This window comes from Bacillus rossius, chromosome 1 (genome assembly GCF_032445375.1).
Source record: "Bacillus rossius redtenbacheri isolate Brsri chromosome 1, Brsri_v3, whole genome shotgun sequence".
NCBI lineage: Eukaryota > Metazoa > Arthropoda > Insecta > Phasmatodea > Bacillidae > Bacillus > Bacillus rossius.
Genome location: NC_086330.1, coordinates 127,151,357 through 127,177,201, shown reverse-complemented (window position 1 = coordinate 127,177,201; position 25,845 = coordinate 127,151,357). Strand labels below are relative to the sequence as shown.

General features: G+C 38.1%; 1 protein-coding gene across 4 annotated transcripts in view; it reads left to right on the top strand.

Annotated features, from left to right (window-relative positions):
- The first annotated feature begins 1,958 nt into the window (after nt 1-1,958).
- Nucleotides 1,959-25,845, top strand: part of LOC134545131 (microcephalin) — a 45,346-nt gene continuing 21,459 nt past the window's right edge. For all 4 annotated transcript variants that reach the window (XM_063388557.1, XM_063388556.1, XM_063388555.1 and 1 more), the window contains exons 1-3: nt 1,959-2,184; nt 10,991-12,389; nt 22,104-22,213. In XM_063388557.1, the coding sequence (XP_063244627.1) occupies nt 11,000-12,389; nt 22,104-22,213 (1,500 nt within the window). In that variant the 5' untranslated portion in view covers nt 1,959-2,184; nt 10,991-10,999. The remainder of the gene's footprint in view (nt 2,185-10,990; nt 12,390-22,103; nt 22,214-25,845) is intronic.

The following is a 25,845-nucleotide window of genomic DNA, read 5'->3' as shown; positions in this document are numbered from 1 at the left end:
ACTGCACGGTATCGTGCCACCAAATGTACTAACGAATCAGTCCCTGGGACACATCTAAGTATCACATAGAGTCGCCGGAGACACGGGCCTACGTGCCGCTAGCCCAGTATATTAAGTGTTAGGTATAGTGAAGTGTTTTGTTCGTCAAGATATAATTCGTCATGTTAGAGTGTATTTTGTAACCGCCGCATCGTGTGTACAAGTCCGCCCCTCACACACATTAAAATCATGAGCCGCCACTGAGGAAGTGAGCTGCGCGTGTGACTAGTCGCGTCGGGAAAACCGTTACGGCCAGAACGGGCAGCACTATGTATAGGGCTGTGCCCCTAATAAATTCATCAAATATCCTCCAGAAACTTTGTGTTATTCTTCAGGCGTCCCGAGTGGCCATAACAGCTCGGGGGGCCCTACTGCGTTAACCCCTACCTCTAGCCACAAGGCCGAACCTTCCCTGAGATCTCTAACCCAAGCAAAAATCACGTAAAAATCATAGGAGGTAGCGGGGACGGCATCAAACCTGTACCTCGTTTAGGGTAGAATTTCAATCCGGATTGAACCTGGAGTGGAGTGAGGAATCTAGACTGAAATTTTACTTAAAACACTTTGTTGTGAACTGAAGTTGGAGTGAAGTGAGATAATCCACTCCACTTGTTGAGGTGGACTGGACTGAAGAATCCGGATTGAGATTTTACTTTAAACACGGACTGGAGTAAAAAGAAAACACGCACGAGCAAGCCGCCGCCATATTGCATTGTTTGTTCTTGGTCTCATTGCATTTCAGGCATAATTTGTGAAAATGGCAAAAAAAAAAAGAGCAGAGGAATGTGTGGACAGAGATGGAAGTAGAGTTATTGTTGGACGTAATGATTGAAAAACATATTTTAAGATTGCTGGACGGAAAAAAGGTTAGATCGCACCACACCATTTTCAGTCCATGTTGACTCCAACTTTGATCTTGTTTACATTTCAATCTGGATTGTGATATTTACCATAAACGTATTTCGTCAGTCTATGTTCGTTACACATTCATTCCAAGTTCACTACACTCCAGGTTTAATCCGGATTGAAATTTTACCCTAAACGAGGTAATAGGCCCATACAAAGGAATTTTTATTTAATACATAAATGTTGTGTGTGTCGTTAATCTGGGTGTAAGTTGCATTCCAGACCTCACGAAATGGACATTAGTCGTTAATACGTTTAACTATTTCGCCCACACAGACCTGTCCTGTCAGGCATTATATGGTAATGAAATGATTTTTAATTTAAAATGGCCCACTGACTTCCAGCGCCCCTTTGTTTCACTTGCGTGGTGTTTAACCAGTTTAAGTCCTCGTATCACTTAACATCTGCTTAGTACATAATTATTCCCAATGTATAGGCAGTGTGGTTTAATTGTATGTTCACAAGTTTGTGTGTAAGGTTTTTTTTTTTTTAATTTTTACAATTGAGGGTAGTGTAATGTATGATAATTATGCTACACCACGTACGAGGGCCATATGTATAATAAAAAAATTGGTTGTCTGTAAAGTCGGTTTACAGACGATAGTTTAACATGACAACGTTATAACAAAACATTGATGAAATGATTGCATACGTACTTTTAAAAATAAAATTGAATCATTTTTATTGAATTATCACTATTTTGTATGGATACAAAGAAGGAGTGAAATGAAATCTACAATTTAATTGATAAATTTACTTTTATTTGCACTCATTAATTCAAATATGTTTATTACTTTAAAAAAAAACAAAACAGAATACTAATTTTTATATTGGTCCAGGAATTTCGGAATAATTTATCATTGTACATTTTTTACATTTTTGTTTGAAATCCCATAATTTATTTGAATTTGGTATATTGATATTACTGAGTAATAAATTAAATTAATTATTTTTGAATCCAAGGTGGCGTTTCAAAAATTTTAAACATCTTTATTTACAATCCCCGTGTTTATACTCTTTGTTCGATTCTCGATCGGAGTGTGTGCTGTGACGTTAGCTGTTAATATAAACAGAATACTAATATTTATATTGTGTCAGGATTTTGGAAATTATTTATCATTGTAAATTTTTTACATTTTTGTTTCAAGTTCCATAATTTATTTGAAGAAAATAACATATACTTAAAAGTTTAATGTATGGTGTTGATGTTAAGCAAGGAATGCCTTGTATACTTTGAAGGTTAGTCCAAACATTGAGAAAGATGTTTTATATATGTTATGTTTTTTTTTATTTGGTGCAATTATTTTAAAATAATTCTTAAACACCCAATTAGGCGAGTTCTTGACTGTATTGATGGATATAGTGGAAAGTAGAGGCGTTTTCCAATTGATTCAATTTGAATATACTGACTTGTTCTGGCATTCCCGTAAAATTCTCTTGCTGTTGTAGTTAGGCTGAGTTTACAATTTAAAAAGATAAGTGAGTGCATAGCAGACAATACACATCACGCATGCGAAATCAGCCTTCAATAGATTTGTTATTTGTTAATATTAGGAAATGAATTTTGGGTAATTATCGGACATTAATTTACTACGAAGAGATGGTTTCGTAATTTCTGCTACTAGTTTGTGAAAAAAAAATTAAAATTTTAATTCTTACATCATAATACCTTTGCATTTACGCTGTCGTCGCCATTCATTGTTTACCCGCGATAAATAGGAATACATGTTTTCCATATACTAAAAACCTTCTTGAAAGGAAGGTTTCTTAATTCCTACTGTTTTGTGAAAAAATAACTGTTTACAGCATACATTACAATACCTATGTATTCACGCAATCTGCGACATTCATTGTTTAGCCAGGTTTTGTTTTTTAATTTTTTGTTTAGAGAATTTAGACAGTGTAGGAGTTGTATAGTGAAATTCTTTTAAATAATGATTGTTTTGCAATTGTAAGGAATTTTTATTTACTGCATATATTTCATGTTTGTTTTAATTATTAGAATAAATTGACAAGGCCGCGGCTAGTCCTTGTTACTAGTGGCGCGTCTCCGGCTGCTCAGGGGCGGTAGAGTAGGGTTCGTGCCTTGTGGCCTAAGGGGATCTAGCCTGCCTAGGATGATTTCAGGAAATAAAAGTTAGCATGAAGTTTCCGGGTTTTATGTATGATAAAACACACCCTTTACATGGGGCTACCGCAGTCCCGCCTGTGGCAATCTCAATAAGGGCAATGCCCGGTTTCGCGCGCTTTAGTTTCCCCGCACACTGCAAGGGGCGTCCCACCCGTACTGTAATCGCGACCCCCTAGATAGTTATGATGTAGCGTCTGTGTGACGTCTCTTGTGGTATGATACCAAGGGGACATTCCATGTCAGATCAACACACTTTGAATTAAAATTTTACCTCACCATTTTAGAACTTCTTCAAATTTTGTATAGTGGTAGTATGTACTAAGAATAAGAAAAATATTAAATTTTAATTTTTTATCTCTAACGGTTTCCAAAATACAGCTATGTAAAGTTTTCAAAAAAGCGCTCAAAAACGCTGGACGAGCGTTTTTGAAATTGCTCTAGAAGCTGTTCTAATTAAGCTAGAAAGGTGGGAGTGGTGTCATTTTACTCCATTTTTAATGGGCTTTCTTATGAAATATAACACACCATAGGTTGTCATAAATTTTTTTTTCTAAACTTAAAATCAAAATTTTGATTTTGAATAAAACAAAAAGTGTGTCCCAAAAAATTTTGAAAAAATTCTTAAAAGTAGGTTGAACTTATGGGAAGCATGTGTCAAAATTTCAAAATGGGCATGCAATGGGTTCAATAGGTAAAAAATATTTGAAATGAGAGTTGATTTCTAAAATCAGTACGGTTTATGTAGTGTATGGTAGTATTAATTGTTTGTACATGAACAAATAGGCATTCCATTTACTTACTGAGTACAAATTCACTTGTTACTTGACATTGCCTGAGTTATTTTTAGTGTCTCTTCAGCTGTAAGTGTATAAATCCTTCCAGTAGGAGTTGTAGGATCAACTTTGCAGAGGACGTTCGTTACTGATATTCACAACACATCAGGCTTCCTTGGATATGAAAATGAAGCTGCCGGTCCAGGAGGGTGTAAAAATGTTACTTTTAATTCATCATCTTCTTCCTTCTTCTCCAAAACATAAGCAACCCACCACTTTTCATCATACACTGCCGTTATGTAGCCATTTACATCACTTATTTGCAATTTATCTGGTGATTTTTGAACAGCTACAGTGTCTTCAGTTTGACTTTCCGAAAAAACTTTAACTCTTAGTTTTGAGAGACTCAATGGTTCAGGTATAAAACAGTGGAATTTTTGAGTATCCTTAATAGTAATAGCCTGGTTGAAACGCTCCTCGAGAAACTTTTCAGATTCAATATGATCTTCTTGGGTTGAAAAGGTAAAATGTATTCCATTGATATTTTGTTTTGCCCATTCATAAAGTTGAATGGCTGTCAGGATTTGACTGTCATATGGCCGCTGTAGACTAGCTTTAGCGGCTAGTCTCTTGACCGTGCCACCAATCCCATCACAAGGGCCCTTTCCATGAGCCGTAGCTGAGAAATGCCATTCAGCTTCAACATCAAAATCCTCTTTATGGTAGCACAAGTTTATGAAGTTTTTTTTGTTTTTATATTGCCCAGCACACCCGTCAGAGTAATAGAAAATCTTCTTTGGTAATGCCTGGAAATGTTTTGTCAAGAATTCAATAAGTTTCTTTTGAAACGTATAAACAGACACGGTATTGTGCTCCAAGCAATCTGATACCACAACAAAACTGACATGTTTGAGTTTGTCTTCACTTTTGTAATAAATTACAAAAGGGTGAAGAGTTACATGTTCATTAGCCCAGTGGTAGCTCTGAGCCTCGTCTTGTACCACAATTGTGTAGTTTTCGGAAAAGTCTAGGTTTATCACAAACTCTGATTCATTTAAATTTTCTTTTTTATCATTGATGAAAGCAGACTGCATTTTAGCAATAAAATCATGTTTTATTAGAAGTGAAAGTTTTTCCAAAAAGAAAGTGATAAAGTCTTCTGAAGATTTGTTTAAAGTCTCAAGAGTGCAACGATCTACAGACACCCATTGACGAAAGGTGACATTTTCTATCAAATTTTCTTCAAAGGCATCTTCAAGAATTGTTTGTATAGGTGTAACCCCAGGACAATCGGCACATTCACCCATGACACATGTTATTGCTGGTGGATTGCATTGCATTTTGACCATACACTGCTTGTACGACTTCAATTCACCATTAGTTAGAGTTCCTAATCGGGCATTTTCTATAATCAACTTCACATTTTGGTGGATAGTACATACGCACACTGCATGCGTGCCACTTTTGCCTGCTAAAATACATTGTTTTGGTCTTAGTTCAGCAAATTTAGAGAATCCTACTTTAATGTGGGGGGATTTCTCCTTGAACAGAGTATAAGCTTCCTTCAGATTACACAAGATAAGACGTTTTGATATTTTGGTTTTATTTCCATTTGCCTCAACAACTGATACACAATCTTTTATGCCGGGCATTGCTCTGCTGATTTCATCATTTAGATAAAAGGAATGAATAGTATTTACAACATCTTCTGAGACCGTCTTACCAGGCTTGGGATTGGGAGTCTCTAATATACCTTTCTCTTTTAAAAATTTTTTTGCTTGTCTTACCATATAGTTTGGCGCATTAAATTCCCTCATAATCTTCCTTATCCCCCAACCCTCTGGGAGGCAAGTAAGTATCATTAATTTCTTAACACGATTGTTTGAAACGGAAAATTGATCTTTGAGGTTTTGTAAAACTGATTGGTCAAGATCGTCCTCTTGACTGGACGATGATGTATCTGCTGCTACAAAAAGTTTTCGTTTCATTGCAGAGTGAATTTTTCTTGCTTTGGTTGTTGCATACTGCTTGGATTGGATTTTCCTTTTGTCAATAGGAGACTCTTCTAGCTCCAAAAGAGAAGTATTCATTTGATCTACTATTATTTTCGAAATAGAAAAGTTAGGGTCCCTGTCTGAATCCGAACTGGACATTTCATCATTCAATGCCACTAAACAAGGCTTAGCTGAAGGGCCAGGTTGATTGGCATTTAAGTTTGTCTTCAAAGCTGTAATTTCTTTCCTACATTTATTGCAAATTTTAGCTTCCTTTGGAATTTCAGGATATAAACTGCACATCCATGATGTGACATTTCTTAATGTCTTTTTATCCCTGACTGTATGATTTTCTTTTTTTAAGGGATTAAAACATTGTAATCTAATAAACACAACTTTTTTCTCCATTTTTTAAAGTCTAAAATTTAAAATTGATTAAAACCGTTTTGCAATTTACAAGTTTCAACAAAAAATTGTCTTTAAATAATAATTAATTGAATAAAAATATTGACATGTATAATGTACATTACATAACTGTATTATCATTAGTACTCACTACTGTCACACATTACTAGTAGTTACACTCACTAATACTTTATCACATCACTGTTCTCAGCATAACTACTGATTCTACTGACAAGAGCACCAGACTCAGACGAACTGCTATGTGAGCTATTCTTGTGAGGTGCAGGTCTCAACTTGTCAGCAAAGCTTGCCCCCTCCCCCCTCAGGCCCTCTCCTTCCTGCCTGCTGGAGCAGATTGATTACAGTCTGAATGTTAGTCTTAAAACTTTCTAGCTTATTCTTTACTGTTTTTTAAAAATTACTTGAATGATACCTACATATTTTAAAATCCACGTATATAAAGACATTAACTAATAAACAGTCACCTCAATAATAAATTAATATCAATACGAACTTTCCCGAAGGTACACGATGTTGTTGTCGGGATAAATACGACCATACTGGACCATACCATCATGGCGACCCTCGATTATCGCTACATTGCCGCGTAAACAAAGTTTATTAATTTTTAAACTAATTCTAGTTTCCAGTTTACAGTTTTCATGTAGTTATTTTTCAAGAAGAGACTCTGCAAACTGTGCGAAGTGAAAGAAAACTTCTGAAACGTTTTATTATAACCATAACCATAGCCATAACTACCAACACCTATGTTTGTGTAGATTTATTATAGATAGTAAAATTATTAGCATTACTGATGTTGGTAAAATAGAACATAGTAAAATATCTTTACCAAATTAAAATTCCCAAAATCTCACCTTTTTGCAGATAATATTTAACCATGAAGCCATAATCTGCCCATTTTGAAATTTTAACTTATGCTTACCATTAATATAGCCTACTTGTAGGAATTTTTTCAAAATTTTTTGGGACGCACTTTTTGATATATTCAAAATCAAAATTTTGATTTTGAGTTTAGAAAAAAAAACTTTATTACAACCTATGGTGTGTTATATGTCAAAAGAAAGCCCATAAAAAATGGAGTAAAATGACACCACTCCCACCTTTCTAGCTTAATTAGAACAGGTTCTAGAGCAATTTGAAAAACGCTCGTCCAGCGTTTTTGGGGGCTTTTTTGAAAACTTTACATAGCTGTATTTTGGAAACCGTTTGAGATAAAAAAATTAAAATTTAATATTTTTCTTATTTTTAGTACCTACTACCACTATACAAAATTTGAGGAGATTCCAAAGTGGTCATGTAAAATGGGTGTGTTGATTTGACATGGAATGACCCCAAGAAAGGCGGCGCCGTGGCTGTGCGTCTGAAACCTATGGCTTTAATAATAACCCTGACACTGACACAATACGACTAACTAATAACTTACACATGGCGACTAGCGTCAGGCATGATGGCTCACATGTAATTGCGACTAAAATTGGCTAAAAAAAAAGAAACAATAAGAGCTATTATTAATATCCAGGAAGCACTCCTAAACCGCGTTCCGCGACCGACACAGATTGGATGGTGACTTGCTGCGTTGCCGACGCTGGGCTCACCCGAGCTGTGGAGCGACGTCTCCCGCGTCCACTTCCCAGCGTCTCCCGAGCGCGACTGACTCCCCCACGTGCCGCGACCGCGACTCCCCTCCTCCGCAAGCCCACGGAACGCGTGGATTGGCCACAGGCGGAGAACCACGGCCTAGGCGCCCCGTGAATAATATGAATAAAATACATAAAAAATAATATGAACTATAAAAACAAATAAAATATAAAATGAAATACAATACAAAATAAGTTCCTGCAAAAGAAAACACAAGTCTACACTTCACCCTCGGCGAGTAGAACCACTTCCGCGTAGCACCACTCGGGAGGAGAAGGCATTTGCGTGACATATAGGCCTGTAAGAGTTAAGGAGGCCTGTGGGCCGACGTCAAAATAATTAATTCTATTATGAAGTGTTTATTTTGTTAGGGCCTACATCAAATTTAAAGTATGTACTATTTGTAGTGATGTAACAGACAAGTCTAATGGGAGACAAAAATTTGAATAGAATTTTTATCATTGTTCATTTTCTGTGGGAATATATGCTGTGTACTTAATTGGTTGACACATTGAATTTTACAGTCTTTCCAAGGAATTCTTTGATTGCAGCCATTATATATTCTGTGTTTGATATGGCAGGTAGGTATTTCATATATTCAAGTTTTTTTCCTGGAACCTGAAGGCTTGATCCTGTGGTACATGATTCTTGCAGTTTTAGTTCAGTACGTCAAAAGATCCTGATTGCATGATCCTGTTTTCTTGATCCTGTGATACATGATGCTTACTGTTTTAGTTCAGTATGTCGGAAGATCCTACCTAGATGAAGGAAATTGCGAAATATGAAAGAATTATTATTGTAGGTTGAAAAACAATCCTTTTAATTTGACTTACGATCATAATTCATTATTATATGACAGGTTCATTCCATGCCAGAGCATTCAGGAGTGTCCACCTCGCCATCTCTGATTAGGATGAAATTTGGGACATGGTATCTTCAGACAAATATAAGAACCCATATTTTTTATTTTTGGAATATTGGCTCTAGTTTGGGATGCTTGCTGTTTTAATTTAGTATGTCAAAATAAATTTCACATTAAAACTTGTCATATAACAATGAATAATGATCGTAAGTTGAATATAAACCCAAGTGAAATCTGTGATGCACTTTCACTCACACATCACACTTAAGGGTTACTGCACTAGACAGTACACACTTTGTGTGTCTAAACAAACTTTTTTCAATAATTTCTGGTCCTTAAAGTCGCACCGTTGCGTGCGACAAAATTCCTAGCAGGGATGAACCAACAGACACCTCTGGCAGTGTTCCAAATCCTATTGTGCAATGGGTCAGATGCCGAGCCGCCGGAGCGACAATTAAGGACATGATGCCATTCAGAAACACCACCAGAGACATAAAGTGCCTCTAATTACATATCAATTTGTTATTTAATTACATGAATTGCTATTAAATACTGAAATATATATAAATACTGTCCGAAAATAAACATTGTTTAAAAATAATGTTTAAACATGTTAGACAAACAATGCAGTTCCACAACTGGAAACCAAGCAATGATGAACACAGTTTTCAGCCCTCTTTACTATACTGTACAATAAATTTTATTAGGTTATGATGGTATAAGCAAAAATTTTAATTAATAACATAAGACATTTTAGAATTGTTTTACATATTTTTATTGAGAGTTTTCTAAATAATTATGGTAAAATTTTAGTGTGGCTACTTTTTAATAAAAAATACATTAAAGTCTATAAAATTTAATAACCTCTCTTTATAGTTGTAATTTTGAAAACATCCTTTAGATTATATATAAATCTTGACACAAATAGTAATCAATTAAAATGGTGGTAAGGATATACAGACAATAATACACTACTTCATATACAAATGCTGTGTCCATAATTGTGATGTAACATACTTTACCTCCTGTCTCAAAATAACTACTACAAATTTAATGGAAGTAAAACTTTTATGTAATTTTTTTTGCAGATGCCATGAGACTAGACATTTACCAATTATGATAATTTAAAAGGAAAAACTGATGAGTGGTTTCCCACTGATTTCGTGAGCACAGGCAATGATATGGTGGTAACAGCTCTGATGTATCTATGCATGCCGAGGCAGGATGATTCTGCGATGGTTTACCATTGCCTTACCCAAGATGAAGTTGAAAGGGATATTACAAACACCCAGTCCTGAGGGGGGAGGGTTGAAAAAATCCCCCTCCTCGTCTGGGAATTGAACCTGGGTCCCTTGGCCCGCCAACCAGACATACTAGCCACTAGACCAAGTGGGGTTTACCAAGTAAGAAATAGTTAACAATTCCCATCAAAATGGCATCAACCATCTACACATATTTTATGGTATTTGAAGTTCTGAACCTTACAAACGTTAAAATGATATAAACTTTTACAGTAGTTAAATAGTAGAAGTTTCGCAAACTCCCCGTAGAGGATGATTAGAAAATATATCAGGAAGTAAGTAAATGTACGTATTTATTTTTGCAGAAAAGAAACTCTGGTTATGAAATACCAGTTGCTTTTAAAAATTATAACTTCTAATTACATTCAAGGATGCAAGAAGTAAATATATTTATTTACTTGTGTGCCTGCATATTTAATTTGCATTTGGGATAGCCTTGCAATGTCACATGGGAATATGTATGTATTGGCCCAAGTATGTACTTTATATGTATTCGGACACAACCCGAACAATTTGCACAATTTTAAGTTTGACTCTCATTGTGGAAGGATATAAATTATTATCAGAAAGTATTAAATGCTAGGTTAAGCCTTAAGAACCTTTAACAAGTTGTAAATGACCCTATTTTAGTTATAGTCATTTCACATTTAAATAAGAATTTAGGAGCCCTTCCAGCTCTGTTTCTTAATAAATCAGATGTCAGTCTTTATTTCGAATGACCTTGATGTTGACAATCTGTAAACTAAATTTTAAAACTGCTTATGTACCAATTTTTTTTTTCACAGATATGAAAGCTTTGTAGTAGTAGTAGTGTGCGAAGGCTTGTGCTCCACTAAAGTTGGTTATTTGTTTGGTAGTGAGAATGTTTAATTAATTTAGCCTGGTGAATTGCTTGAATTGAATATTGTACCTTGTTGCAGGTTTATGTAATGGCATTACAGGGCAACCTTAGTAAGAGTGACCACTTCACTAAGACTGGTTATGTCACAAGGCGCCCAAGAAAGAGCAGAGCAAGCAGGTCTCTCGCACATCATTTTCACGATGAAAGTGGTGCTCAGTCGAATGGTGTACGGGTTAGCAGCCGACTTAAAAATATACAAGAAGATGCTCTGACCGAGTCTTTGGTGTGTGAAGTCGGTGATGGCAGTGATGATTCGAGGGGTATTTCATATTTGGAACAGTCCATTGATGTGTCCAGTCTTAACGATTTGTCAGACTTTTCCAAGAAGAAACAAACTGATAATGCTGAAGTTACCAGAGCCAATGACACTGCTAGGCGAAGCAAAGTCTTTGAGAAGCAACATCACCATATCACAGCTGACATTAGTTCAGATGGCGTCAGCAGTGATGATACTGCCTCACTGAACAGTTTCGAGTGTGTTGTTTCCGATAAAGTTGGGTTGGCCACTAAAGGTCACAAAAATAAGTCTAGCTGTAAATCTAAAAAGTCTCTAAACAGCACTGATGGAATTTATCATCAGGATGACTCGACTACAAAGACAGACAGAAATAGATTATCGTCAGCCTCACACAACGCTACGAGAGGTAGTTTTGGAAGTCCTCAGCTGGTTGAAGAGTCGCCAGATGTAGAAATGTTTGGGATGGCAGCTAAAGGCCACAATTTCAGTCGTAGTAAAATTAAAGAGCCCGTCTCTGAAGCCACTGTCAGTGTAAATGGTGGAATGAGAAGTTTGCTAGAACATAAGAGCCCAACTTTGCTGCACTCAGTTAGAGAAGTGTTGCAGCCAGATGAGAATGTTACTCCAAGGATTAGACGAGAAATAGGAATTTTTAGTGCAGATAGGACACAAGGTAGGGAACTCTTTACGAAACTCTTGGAGGCAGCAAGAGAAACACTGTCAAGATCTGCACGGAAAGCATCTTCTTGCATGTCAAGAAACACACCAGCCATAGATGGTATAACCAAACTAGCTAGCACCACACCAACTTCACAGCACAGAAGAGTTTTGGAAAACATAGACACACCTACGAATCAGTTGAGTGCAGCCAAAGCGCATATTTCCATCAGGACTGTTCCAGTTACACCCAAAACTCCAAAATCTGTACATTTCCGAGACTTTCCAAGAAGTCCAAGTTTATCCAAAATGTCTCTTCAGAGAAGTGTGATTATTAGTCCTGCCACAACAGTGTGTGAGAATAGTTTTAGAACATCAGAGCATCAAAGTTGTCCACCTGACAGAGCACTGTCTACAACCCCAGTAAACCGAAAAATGCAGTTGTCAGGTGATAAGGTTCCGGCACGTGACGTGGAGTCTCCCATTCCAGACACTCAGCCTGTTTCTGCAGTTCTTCTGAAAGGTCAGAGAATTTTTTTTTATTTTATCCATAATTCTCTATATTGCCTTTGAATATATATACTGTATAGAAGTCGCGAGTGGATAGGATTTACTCTACGTCTTTCAGAAGTGTATGATGAGCAGCTTGGGAACTTCACCGCTGCAGTGCGCTGCCGTAACGCCCTGTATCGTCTTAGTTGTTATTTACACGTTAGAGAGCAGTACTGTCGCCCGCTGTCATTCCCCGCACCCCCCACTAATCATTCACTGCAGCTCAAGGTCGTTCAACGGGAGGGGGAAGGGGTGTTTGAAGAGTTCGACACTTGTCCGCTAGGGACCACCACAAGTCGATGACCTAGAGATGGTGGCGATTGCGGCGGTGAATTAACCAACTACCTCAAAACCGTATTAGATATTTTAACCTGGGCTGGCGACTTCTATACAGTATATATATTCAAAGATATTGCTCAATGTAAAATAATAGTTTTAAGACTTTTCAATCTTTGCTGTGGTTTATGTATCAAACCAATGCACTTGGTTTGCAGTAGTACAGAATAAATGGTGCCTACTGTTGCCAGATTAATACTACCTGGCAACATTAAACATCTTATAATATTGTTACGAATGTGAAGACATCCGGAAGGGTAGCTGAATTAAATAAATACATATTTTTTCAGCTACAATATACATTTTTAATTAAATTAATAACAATTAAACGGTTTCCATAAAGTAATCACACTTTAAATAAGTCCACTATTCACTATCCCCACTGTAACTCGGCTTGACAGTGGCTATCTCTTCTATTCATTTCTTACCACGTACATTGGTCCCAAAACACACCACTTTGCACTTCTCACTTGTCTGCGCTGTGACACAGTCCCGATGCACCAACCTTCACACACGAAGCCAGCTCGTCACACGGTTATTGCTCAGAAGGAGTCACTCGCCCTCTTTCCTTCATTTCACTCGTAGGTCACTCCAAGGATCCGCTGATATCGCCACCAGCCTTGCGCATACACACACCGCTGTCGCCACCAGCCTCTATCACACACACACACTACTCGCCGCTGGCTGGCCTCCATCACACACACACACTACTCGCCGCTGGCTGGACTCCATCATAAATACCTGCCAAGTCTCGACCGGCAAAGGTTTTGTAACACTCCGAAAACAATGATGTCCTAGTTACGTCACTTCACGCAGATGGGGCTCTGGGAATTTGCTGAACACTTGAGATGGAGAGAGGCTCCGCTCCTAATTGTATTACCACAAAGGGATATGCACTACCTGTCCAGCATGTTGGCCAGCTGGCCTGCCTTGTTATCCTGGCTCTAGTATCCTCATAACACTGCCCCCTCTTTAAACTGGTTCATCTCAAACAGTTAACATATATCTTTCGACATATCTCCTTAATAGGTCCTCCAACTGTACCACCTTCACTCCTCCCTTCTTTCTTCTCTGAATGTCTGAAACTCCCCTAATGGTATTAGCGGATTGCGAAAGGGGAGTCTAAGCATGTAGCGGCCGTCTGTAGTTCGAGTGTGCTGATGAAAAATATCTTCACATATCAAGTCTTCTGCAGAGATAGGGCACTTGTTAGGAACTTCTTCAATTTCCCAAAATTGTTTAAGAGTTGCATCCAGAGATGAGTCATTTCTTACAAGACAGGATGACAACTCAGTAGAACTGCTCTCGCACCCAGCACGCCCAGTGATGACCCATCCAAACAATGAATGAAAAGCACTAGGGTTACCCGGTAGGCGAGATCCAGTCATCACTTCTGCCACGAGATCAGCTGCCTGCAACATGTCAATAGGTTCTGGTACTGCAAACCCTGGATCTGTAAGTGTGTACTGCAAACCCTGGATCTGCAAGTGTGAGGCCTTGCAAATGATTTAACTGTGTAGTGCAAATGGGTACCGATGGATGTGCATGGGTAATGGTGGTTAGGATGATTGCGTCAATAATAAACAATACGTCATCTTGACCTACTGGCTTGATTTCACACACTGTTAAACCCTTATTTTTCGGAACATGAGATTTACCTACTCCAGACACTGATACTGATGACTGCTGTCGTGGGAAACCCAAGTGCTTGAAACATGACTCAGTGGTGAAAGAGGTCTGCGAAGCTCCATCTAATAATACTCGCACAGGCTGAAAGTTACTAGATGCATCACGTACATGCACGATAGCAGTTTTAAGGAGTATTTTGGTTGCTACCGGACTGGTAGTACGTGGACTTACTTCTGCTGCACACATTGATACCTGCACATTAGATTCCGATGCGGTAGGTTCGTCACACTGTGTCGTTTCTGAACGTTGGTCTGGAAAGTGAAGTAGTGTATGATGCTTACGCTGACACTGCTGACATGAATACTTAGAATTGCACCTGCTACTGCTGTGATGTGGTCTCAAACAATTGAAACAGAGGGTATTTGTTTTCACCCATTCCACTCTCTCTGCAACAGATTTTTGACAAAAATGTGTGACATGTCTGAATCCAGTGAGAACCATCACAAAATAAGCATTTCACTGTTAGTGGCGAGTTCACCGACACTAACGTTGAACATGGAGTGTTGACACTCTTGTACCCACTTGTATCGCCTGTACGGGATTTGAAATTCAAAGGTTGAGACTTGGACAACCCAGGTTGGGAGTGAGATGTTGTGACAAGGTTGACGTTGACTGTAGCTTGGGCTTTCTTTTCAAGGAACCTCAACAGTTCTTCATGGATAGGTATGTCCTTGTCCAAGGTTATTTCAAAGGATTGTCTAGTAGAAGTATCCAACTTTTCCAACAAAATATTTAACAAGAGAAAACTCCACTGGCTTACTGGAAACTTGTGTGCACTCAGAGCATTTAATGACTCATTGACTGCACTAACAAATTTTAACAATGACTCGGGCAAACTTGAGTAAACAGTGGGCAAATGTAACAAACGTTGCACATAAGTGGTGGCAACGATGCGCACACTTCGATACCTTTTGTCCAACAAGATCCATGCTGTGTCAAAAGTTTCATTAGTAAAACTAAGACCACTGACCATGTCATGAGGTTCACCCCTGAGACAGCCCAACAGATAGTGTAACTTTTGTATTGGGCTAAGACCTGGTGTCTGGTTAATAATGGATACAAATAATCCTGCAAATGTTGGCCACTCTACCTGGTCACCCGCGAAGGTAGGTGGTGGGATACTCAGCAATGTAGCTGGAGTAGTAATGTGGCCGTTGCACATGTTTTGAGCTGTACTATTAACCGTTGCTTTCGTTTGAAGACATTGATAGGCCTTGCGAAGTTGCCGAAATACAGCCTCATACGAGGTAAATTGTTGTTTTAACGCATCAACCGATGTCCTTTCGGGAGGACTAGCACACAATATTAAATAATTTGAAAACAGTTCAGTCTTAACTTAAGCGATTTCTTCGTAAATCAGCATGAAATCATCCCACTTTGTGTCATCTGGAATCGCTGCATCATATAATCCACTCGCTTCGTTTACCTTCGCCATGACATGGTTGAACATTAAATACTGCATGTTGTTGCTTGTGGTCGCCATATTGGTTGTTTAGTTGTAACACTTTTAACGTGAATGTTTTATAGTTCTCTAAAAAAAAAAAAGATATTACCAAGAAGATGAAGCTTTATGTTTCATGTAGTAGGTCACTCGTGAATTCTATTTTTTATATATATTTTTTAATTTACACACACAATGGTTCAACATTACGTCTCGTTAAACGCGATGTCTTTGGAAATAACACGGACAAATGCGGCGACGAATTGTTTAATTTCCCGATCGCAAACACGAAACGTAACATATCTGTGTCGGAGGACCAAAAAATGTTAATACAATTAGATAATTGTTTACAAAAATCCGGTTACCAACGTCTACACACGCACACACGCACCGCCATGTTTTCAACTGACAAGCATGCCACATGATAGTCTGTACCAATAAAAAAGAGACACCAACATTATAAAAAAAAGACATGACTAAGGCGTGAACAGTATCTTCAACTCCTTTCAAAACAATACTCGCAGGAGTCTGTTGAGTCATAAATAGCAGCCCTATTTGGCAACAGGAATAATTGAATGTGTTGATGCCATTCTTGTTCATGGTCAGCCACAACCTTGACAGGGTATTCCTGTAGGGTCCTGTTGAATCTTCCCATGCCATGCCATCAGAGTGTAACAACCCAGATTACAGCCTTCCTCATGCAATCCAGTAATAATCATTTGTTATAAAAATTTTTGTCAAATTTCAGGTTAGATGTAAAAAAATTTCCTTTCAGAAGTTATTGTGAACGTAATTCTCAGAGTTTATTGTTTTTAAGTAGTAATTTTTTTTGCTGGCTTCTTTGTGTGGGAAGGCATGTTGACGTAATTCTCCTTCGTTTTTTCCACGACAGAGGCTTTTTTTCACACGCTAGGCATGTGAGTCACTGTCACGGGAGTGTGAGAAAGAGACAAAATCGCTGCGTCGTGGGAACAGAAGTAAGAATTTCATGGAAGTTTTTGTTGCCATTCACCGTGATTGGCTGAGAATTACGTCAGCGAGCCCAGGACGCTGCCTGCACAAAGTGAAGGAAGGCTGTAAAGTTAGTCGTTGTCCGAGCTCCGAGTTGGAAGGTAATTGTTCGGGCACCAGGCAGAGCAGGCCGTGGTCGGGCGATGGCTCCGGGTTTTAATTTTTTTTTAATGGACATTTAATTTTTATTTATTTTTACATGAATAAAAAAAACAGTTATACATCGAACATTTAGTATAAATTTTCTCGTGACCTGCTACTAACCTGTATGTTCCACTCATCACCTAATTTTGAGCTAGCCGGAGGTGGTGAGTGGTGACAAGAGGATGTAGGCTTTAATCCTAGTTTTGTTTATCCCCAGTAACCTACACACCTCCTGGAATATAGTCTATTCAAAATTGCACCCTTGGTCTGAGGGAAGCTTCATCAGTAACCTGAATCTGCAGATGAACTTGTCTAGAGCATCTGTCAGTGGTTGCTTCCTGGTTAGGAATAGCATTAAGCCTCTGTCTGGCCACTTACTGAAATAATCTATTGCCACCAGGATATACCAGTTTATCTTAATTCTTTGGGAATTACCCAGCAATGTCAATGGCTACCCTCTCAGATAGGGCTGCAACATTTTAGGACCTCATTTTTCCATGATTGCGTTACTGTGGCCCTTTTCGGGCTCAACATACGTCACAATGTTTTACACCAAGCCTATACATCCTGACGGCACCTCAACCAATAGTAGCGCAGACAAATTTTGACTAGAGTTGTGTTTACTCTCAGATGGTCACCCGAGGTCCGTTCATACATTTCTTTCAGCACTTCTGGCACTAGGCTTGTAAGGAGGAGTAGCTGCATGAAAAAAACTTTCCCATTTGGACTCTCCCATGCCCTTTTCTATAGCATATCATCCACCATCCTCTAGAAATCCTATTGTGCCAAATAAATTTTCAGCCTTTTGGTCATTGAATATCTCATGCCATGATGAATGTTCTGTTTCTCTCTCTAACCAACCTATAATGGGCCCTTGGTCAGGGTCTTGTCACTGTGCCACTTTTAGGCTGGTATGGTTCTATTTATCCTTGCTGTTAACAATAGTCGTATGTGGGATGTCTTCATTTCCTTCGTCCTCTGCCCTTTTGTATGGTCTGCGAGAGAAGGCGTCAACATTACTGTGATTTCGTCCCTTCCTTTGTCCAATTCGATAATCATAACAGCTTTATCTGCTCAGTCCACTCAGCAAGTTGTCTCTATGCACTTAAGTGCATCATGGTCATTATGTACAAAGAATTTTCTCCCGAATAATAACTTGTGAAAATACACCAGTGACTTAACTACAACTAGAAGTTCTTTACTTGTGATGCAGTAGTTGCATTCGGGCTTAAGCTTTGCTCTAATAACAGATGACTCATTTGATTCCATCCTGAACCTGGTAAAGTATAGCACTTAGCCTATCTCTGCTTGCATCTGTGTCCATGCTGTTGGGGAGAGATGAGTATGGGGCTAGAACACAGTGCCTCCCTAAGGTTATGAAAGTCAGCCTTACACCAGTAAAGTCTTTAAAAATTGTTTCTTTTCCTCAGTAAGCTGATGCAGTGGTTTGGCAATAGTCACAAACCTAGGCACATAGAGGCTAAAAAAGGTACAAAGTTCTAAGAAACTACTTACGTCATTGACAGTCTGGATCTTTTCAGGGTCTGTTTGTACACCTGTTTTGTGATAGGTACCACATGACCTAGAAATGTTTCTTGTGTTGGAACAAAAAGCACTTCTTAATGTATGACCTTCACAATGTTTCCAGCCACAATAACACTATTCAGGTATACCGGGCATGTTTTCTGAGTCAAACCATATAACACAAGTTCCATCAATCTTTTAAAAGTAGTTGCAGGGACATTACATAATCAAAATGGCAGCACAGTGAATTGGAACAATCCACTTCCTGTTGAGAAAGCAGTCGTTTCTTTTTCCTCTGGATGAAGCTCCACTTGCCAGTAACTGCTCTTCTAGTCCAGTGTCGAGAACCATCTAGTGCCAGAAAGTGTGTCAAGAGTGTCATCGATGCATGGAAGGGGGTAGCTGTCCTTTTTTGTAATGTCATTCAGTTTCTGGTTGTCCACATAGAACCTTAATTGGCAATTCTTCTTATACATTCAGATAATATTTACACTTTTAACTACTTATAATAATTTAACTGTCTGTCCATAAAGTAATCACACTTTAAATAAGTCCACAATTCACTCTCCCCACTGGAGCTCGTCTTGACAGAGGCTCTCTCTACTGTTTGTCTCTTAACATGCACCTTGGTCCCAACACACTGCCATGCACTACTCACTTGTCTATGCGGCAACACAGACCCTTTGCACCAACCTTCGCACCAACCTTCGCACAGGAGCCCACTCGTCACTGGGTCGGGAGGGGTCACTCCCACTCTTCACTTCACTTGCAGGACACTCTGAAGATCCGTTGGTATAGCCACCAACCTCTGTCACTTTCACACTACTTGTTGCAAGGCTGGTCTCTATCTCAAATAACTGCTAATTCTTGACCTGGAGAGGACTCTTCGCTCTCGGAAGGGTCGCGTCTCCAGAATGCCCGACTTAACACACTAAGCTCAGAGAAAAATGGCGTCCTAGTTACACCACTTCACACAGATGGGGCTCTGAGAACGTGCCGAACACTTGAGAAACAGGAAGAGAAGCACTGGTCCGCAGAGGGATGGGTGCTACCTGTCTGGGAGGTCGGGAGGTGGGGTCTCCGATGGACCGCTCCGCTGCACTGGCCGGCACACAGGGTCGTTGCCTTGCCTCTAATATCTGTGCAATAATATTGTATACCACCAGTAGCTATCAAAGGTTTTTAATTTCTATTTTTATTTTACTAATTTTGATTTTTCTAAGAACATAAAATTATGACTTTTTAGAGTATTATTACAGTTATGGTCATTCTGAAAGAAAAAAAATAATTCAATGCCAAATGCCAATTTTTATTTTACATAAGAAACTATTTGTATTATTTGCTCACTTTTAATCATAAGGTATTTCAGTAAATTATGTACTATAATCAAACAGAGCCAAAATATATTTAATATTAAAATATTAAAATAAAAAATGCTTGACTTGACAAAAATGGTAAAAACTAAAATGTTGTGTTTCATTTATCTCCTTAGAAGTAAAAATTGAATATTTATTACCAGTTATTGCCCTTGGTGAAATACAAGCAAATGTATTTCCAAAATTCTCATTACAGATTGCTTTACAAAATAAAATGTTTCAGGTACATTAAATTAAATATTTATTGCATTATAAAGTTGTGCCAAAAACATTTGTGCTCAATAGCATATATCTGGCAACAGAGCACACCAAAACAAGGAAAATGCATTGGAAAGAGAGAGTATGTGTCCATTAAAATGAAACATTGCAAACTTAGATTGAGGCAGGCAATAGTGATATTATGGTAAAAACTACAATGCACCGGTAGTTTTTATAATGGTCATTCCTCATTAGCTTGCCATTGCGATCTGCAGGATGGAGGTGAAGGACACAACAACACAGACACGTGAACTCGAGAAGGAAATTTTTCACGGGTTAAAAAATCCCCAACCTGGCAGGGAATTGAACTCCGGATCTTTAGCTCACCAGCCAGAAGTCCTAGCCACGAGACTAAAAGACTATGAGTTGAACAGTCATAGGGTATATGCCTGCTGGCATGGTGGGGTAAGGAATATCAAAGTTAAAACTGCAGGTTAATCAAGAAGAGTAATAATATACGCATGCAGTTGGACTTTTGCCCCGTGGCAAGGAGTTCTCCTCTCCTCCCCCCCTACTTTATTCTCCCATTTCCTGAAGCTTCTTCCGTAAGTCCTTTCCACCTCTTCCCCTCAAGCCCATTCCACTCCCGCTCCGTCCCCACCAGGAATAAGAGCTTCCCTCTTTCCGTTCATCTCACACTCCCTTTGGATCTTCCACTCATGATCTCTACTCATACAGTTACATATAAACACACTAAAACACAAACTAACCAGGATGTTAGCTTTACTGAAGAGTTTCATTGTTCAAATAACCATAGCCCAATGTTATGAATTCTTTACAGTATTTAGGATTCATGCATCGCATATTCTGAACGTTTTCAACAAATCTTGAGACTTTGTCCTCTATCTTGTCATTTTGTCTTTATGTTGTCACAGGGACGAGCTCAGTTGGAACTGCTACTGTAGGTTGGTGTACACTACACGGTAGCGGTTTAAGGAGTCCACTGAGTTGAATACAAATGAACCTGCACAAAGTAGACTCTTAACATTTTCTTGAGTAACTGTAGTTAAGTCTGCTTACTTTGATTTTACATTAACCCTTTGAAAACCTATGTCGAGTAAGGTTTTCCTTCTTTGTGCTATTAAGTGTGATTCAAGGGTTCGAAGAGCCTAACTCGACAATAGATTAGAACAGGAAATTAAATATGGCAAATTTGGTTACGTATTAGTAGTAATAAAAGCATCAAAAATATGTTATTTTATAAATTATTAATTACATTGTGAGGGAGATGATGATTTGTTTTATCATAAAAAAAAACGGTCATCACTTTCATTTCCTAGAAACAACCAGTTTAGTGAATGTAATTGGGTGAATTTGCGTTGTAAGGTGAGCGTGCCTGTGACCTGCCTCACTCGTGCAGATATACTTAAGCTATCACTAGTTAGCCGGACCATTAAGGCTCTGCTTTACATGCCACTTTAGATTGTTTTTTTGTTTTTTTTTAATTGAGATTTTTATGAAGAAATGATTTACAAATGTTACTGTAAAAATTAAATTTTATAAACTGTTCAACTGTGGAAATACAGGGGAGTGACCATGTTGCAATTAGTAACACAAAAAGTGTTATTTATGAATACTTTCCTTAATTTCTACAAATAGCTACAAGCTTTTCAGCAAAAAGGAATTTATCAAATGACTTAAAAAAAAAAAACTTAGAAATTCATTTATCTAACGTGGCGGGTGGGGCCTAGCCTTAAAGTTATTTAATTTTATGGGGATTTACATCACACAGTTATCCACTGATACATAAGGTAATCACCCTTCAAGAATATAGTGAGTGGGCTTCGAACCCATGATGTTTGTCGTATGAGCATAATGCGTTAGCGATCAGAGCCACCGAAGACCCCTTAATAGATGTGTTTGAGCAAGCATTGTTGCAAGCAGTGCAGAAGTGTTTTGGTTTCAGACGTGGTGGCGTATGTGGAGGTGAGAAGCAATGGGGAGGATCGGTCTGCCGGAGTGAAGTCTCACCTGCAGGAGCTGGGAGCCACCGTGGTCGACCGACTGAACAAGAGGGTATGACGCCTGCCGTACAGTCATGCATGTTATTAGAATGCCTGCTGCTGGGGATGTGCATTTGGTCCTTATCAAAGGTTCATTAATTCTCAGTGGCAGATTTCAGGAATGTGTAATGTAATCTCTGTGACAAGTCGCAATCGTGCCTGGCTAAGACGACGACTGTTCTTTGCACATGCATAAACACTTAATAAATATTGCAGGGAGTTGGGTGTAAAGTTTTGTTAAAGATTATTAAATTATCTGAAAGTATTACTAGTTCAATTTAAATAAAAGAGCTTGAACTTAATTTTGAACTTTATTCTTCTCCCGACAAAAATAGATGTTCTTTACACTATTTGTCCAAAAGAAAACACTCACTTTCTGTTGGAGATTGTTACTCAAAGTCCTGTGCCTTCATGAATTAATGTCCACCATGCAGGGAAGAGGCAGGTACATGACCTCACTGACAAATCACAACACAGCTCTTATGAGGGCACAGCAGTACACAAATTTCCTAACCCTCGCAACGAGGCTTTTCTTAAAAAAAAATAGAACATGTAAAATCACAAAGTTTTTTTCTGATTGGTTGGCATATAAGAGTGATAATATTACAGTCTCCTGTGGGAGTGAACATGTGCCAATTTTCCTATCATAAGAAATACACCCACACACATGCAGAATAACTCTGCAGCTGAAAAAAATGTCTGGAAACTTGGCGCCATCATGTCACGCACCTGTCCCTTATCCTTTCTTATACCAACACAATACACCTTGTTCTAGAAACATAATAACAAGAAATATAGGCATAAAAACACTATTGAAAGCAAATAAAAAACTGAAAATTAACGTAAACAAATATTAACCTAGCAAACAATGTGAAATAGGAAAAACATAAATGGCTGTTCTGAATTAAATAATTAAATATTTATGTCAATAAAATACAAGTACCAAAATAGGTTACCATAACCTTGAACTATATAATCAGCTGAAGTACTGTCTTACTGGAAAAATATTATGGCATAAGTTAGGGGAGGGCAGGGGTCTTTGCAATGTCACAAATTGAAAAAGTTTTTCTGATGTGTTGTTTGCTAAAAATAAAAATATTGTTAAGTCTGCTTTAGAGCCGGTGTGTCAAACTCATTTGCCATGGGACCTTTTTTGTGTTAGTGTACCTAACGAGGGTCAAAACAATATACAGGCTTTGTAATTAATAAAGTTTCAAACAAAGAATCCAGTGTTAAACTGTTTTTTGTTCCATACATGTTTATACTGCACAAATAAACAAGGGAAATGTAGTCTGAACAAAAAGCACAAATTGTTGTTATGAAATAATTATTTGGAATAAAAACTCTTAATAAATATCATAAAAGGAATTCCAATTTGGAACATAATCTGGTATGATTGTAAAAAGTGAAAATGGTTTTTACGTACAGTTTGATGTATGTGGAGCAGGCCGCAAAACACGTGAGGTCTGGGGTCGTTAGTTTGACACACCTGTCTTCAGTGTTGTTTGTGGGGTGTAAAAAATTACCCCGTGCGGGGGCAAACAGCCCACGTCCATCTCTACCTGCACCGCCAGTTACAAGCATTATTTTTCAACCCCGCTAACCTTGACTTCGCCAAGGTCACTTGCGTTAACGCAGTAGAGACGCAAAACTAAATTACAAGTTTGATTGGGTGTGCAGTAGGCTATTGCAGCGTTCAAGACAATTACATTATATGCAAACATTTAAATTTATTCCCGATAAATTAGAATTCATGAAGTACAAACAAGTGAAATAAAATATATAGAAAACTACATAAAATTTACAAATGCTATACGTGACGCCCGGCCGTAGCGATCACGTTAGCTGCGGCACAAAAACCTTGCCATCGCATAAGTCTAATCTGTCCATCACAGCGCGAGGGAGGGGAGGGAGAGTCCACACAAAATCTTGGCTTGCGTCCCAAAAAAACAACCTCTTCTTTCACCATTAATAAAATTAAAGTTTTACTTACATTGGTGCTCGCCGTGCCGTAGAAATTTACCAAACTGTACCGCCTCGGGTACCCGGGCTGTAGACTGGGCGTAGATGACCATGTTGCACAGTCAAATGGCGCCGGTCGACGCACTTCGGGGCGTGGTGGATTAACACTCGCGATTTGCGAAAAAGTTTAAAAACGTTGATGCGAAATACGTCGCCGTACATTACAGGTTATCCAAAATATAATGCAGCTGATGGGGGCTGCGGCAACGATAACTCCGCTTAGCAGTGTCCATGGTTAACTGTTCATACCGAAGTGTGGGTCGCGTCCCAACTCCCGAGCACGGAGTTACCCTGGGATCTCATATTCACAACTGACCCGCCCGCAAGCTTCTCTCAACTTCGACTGCCCACAGTCCAAACTGTCCGCTCGCCGCATACGTCACACTCCTGTGACGTCATGCACCTCCCTCCGCTAATTTCCCCCTCTCTCATGCGCGGACAAGTCCATTCAGTAGGGGTCAATGGCCGCACGGTAAACCACAGTACTTGATTAAATATTAACTAAAACTAGTAAAGGCTTATATAAAAATAAATATAAGAACATTACTTAAAAAATTACGTTAAAATTATAATTAAACATAATAAACACTAAACATAATCACATGAGACACCTGATGTGTCTCATGTTAAGTAACGAATTACAAGTAATCGGATTACTTGTAACGATTACTTTTCAAGTAATTTATACTTGTAACGAATTACATTTAAAAAATGTAATTCATACTTGTAATCGGAATACATAACATTAATTGTAATCGATACATTAAGGTAATCGATACTTTATATTTACTTGCTGTTACTTTTATTCTCGGAACGTATAATGAATACAATTAAGAAGAAGTAAAATTTATAATTTTACGTTTGTAGTGCTGCGATCGTATGCACAACATCTATGATCAAAAATGAAGAGCCATAGTGACTTGCAGTGTCTCCAACATTACCCTATCCTAAAATCTGCATTTTTAAAATTTAACACATCGCTGCCGTCAAGTTGAGCGTCTTTTTAGTGTTGGTAAAGATGTTTTTGCCAAGAGAGGGAATCTAACTGATGAGATATTTAAAATGCAATTGTTTTGTAAGGTCTATTCCAAAATTTAAAGAGTGTTAATTTTATTACAGGTAGCTACTTGTATGAAGTCTTTTGATGTTATTCAAGCAAGTTTGTCCTCAAATATTATTCATTTAATTAAAGATAATAAATTTCATCATTACATGGAATCATTTTTTTAACAAAACATGTTTGTATGTATGTTTATTAATGTAACAAAGTGTAAAAAAATTGAATCGTAGATCAGTTTTAAAATGGTAGCGGAAAGTAATTGTAATTGTAATTGTAATTTTACTAATTACTTCTGTGTAAAGTAATTTTTACTTGTAATTAGTTACATTATCACCACAGTAATTGTAATTGAGCCCAATTACTTTTTCCGAGTACTTTTAACAACACTGCCTGTCTTACAGTGTATTGAATGAATTAGCATAACCAACAATATATCAGACTTTTGTTGACTTCTCTTCTACCAGCTAAATGGTGAGAAATTTTGTATAAGATTAGGAATGTTTTTACATGAGACAAAAAATAATGGCCACTCAGGAAGAAAATTGTTAAATTACTACAAGGAA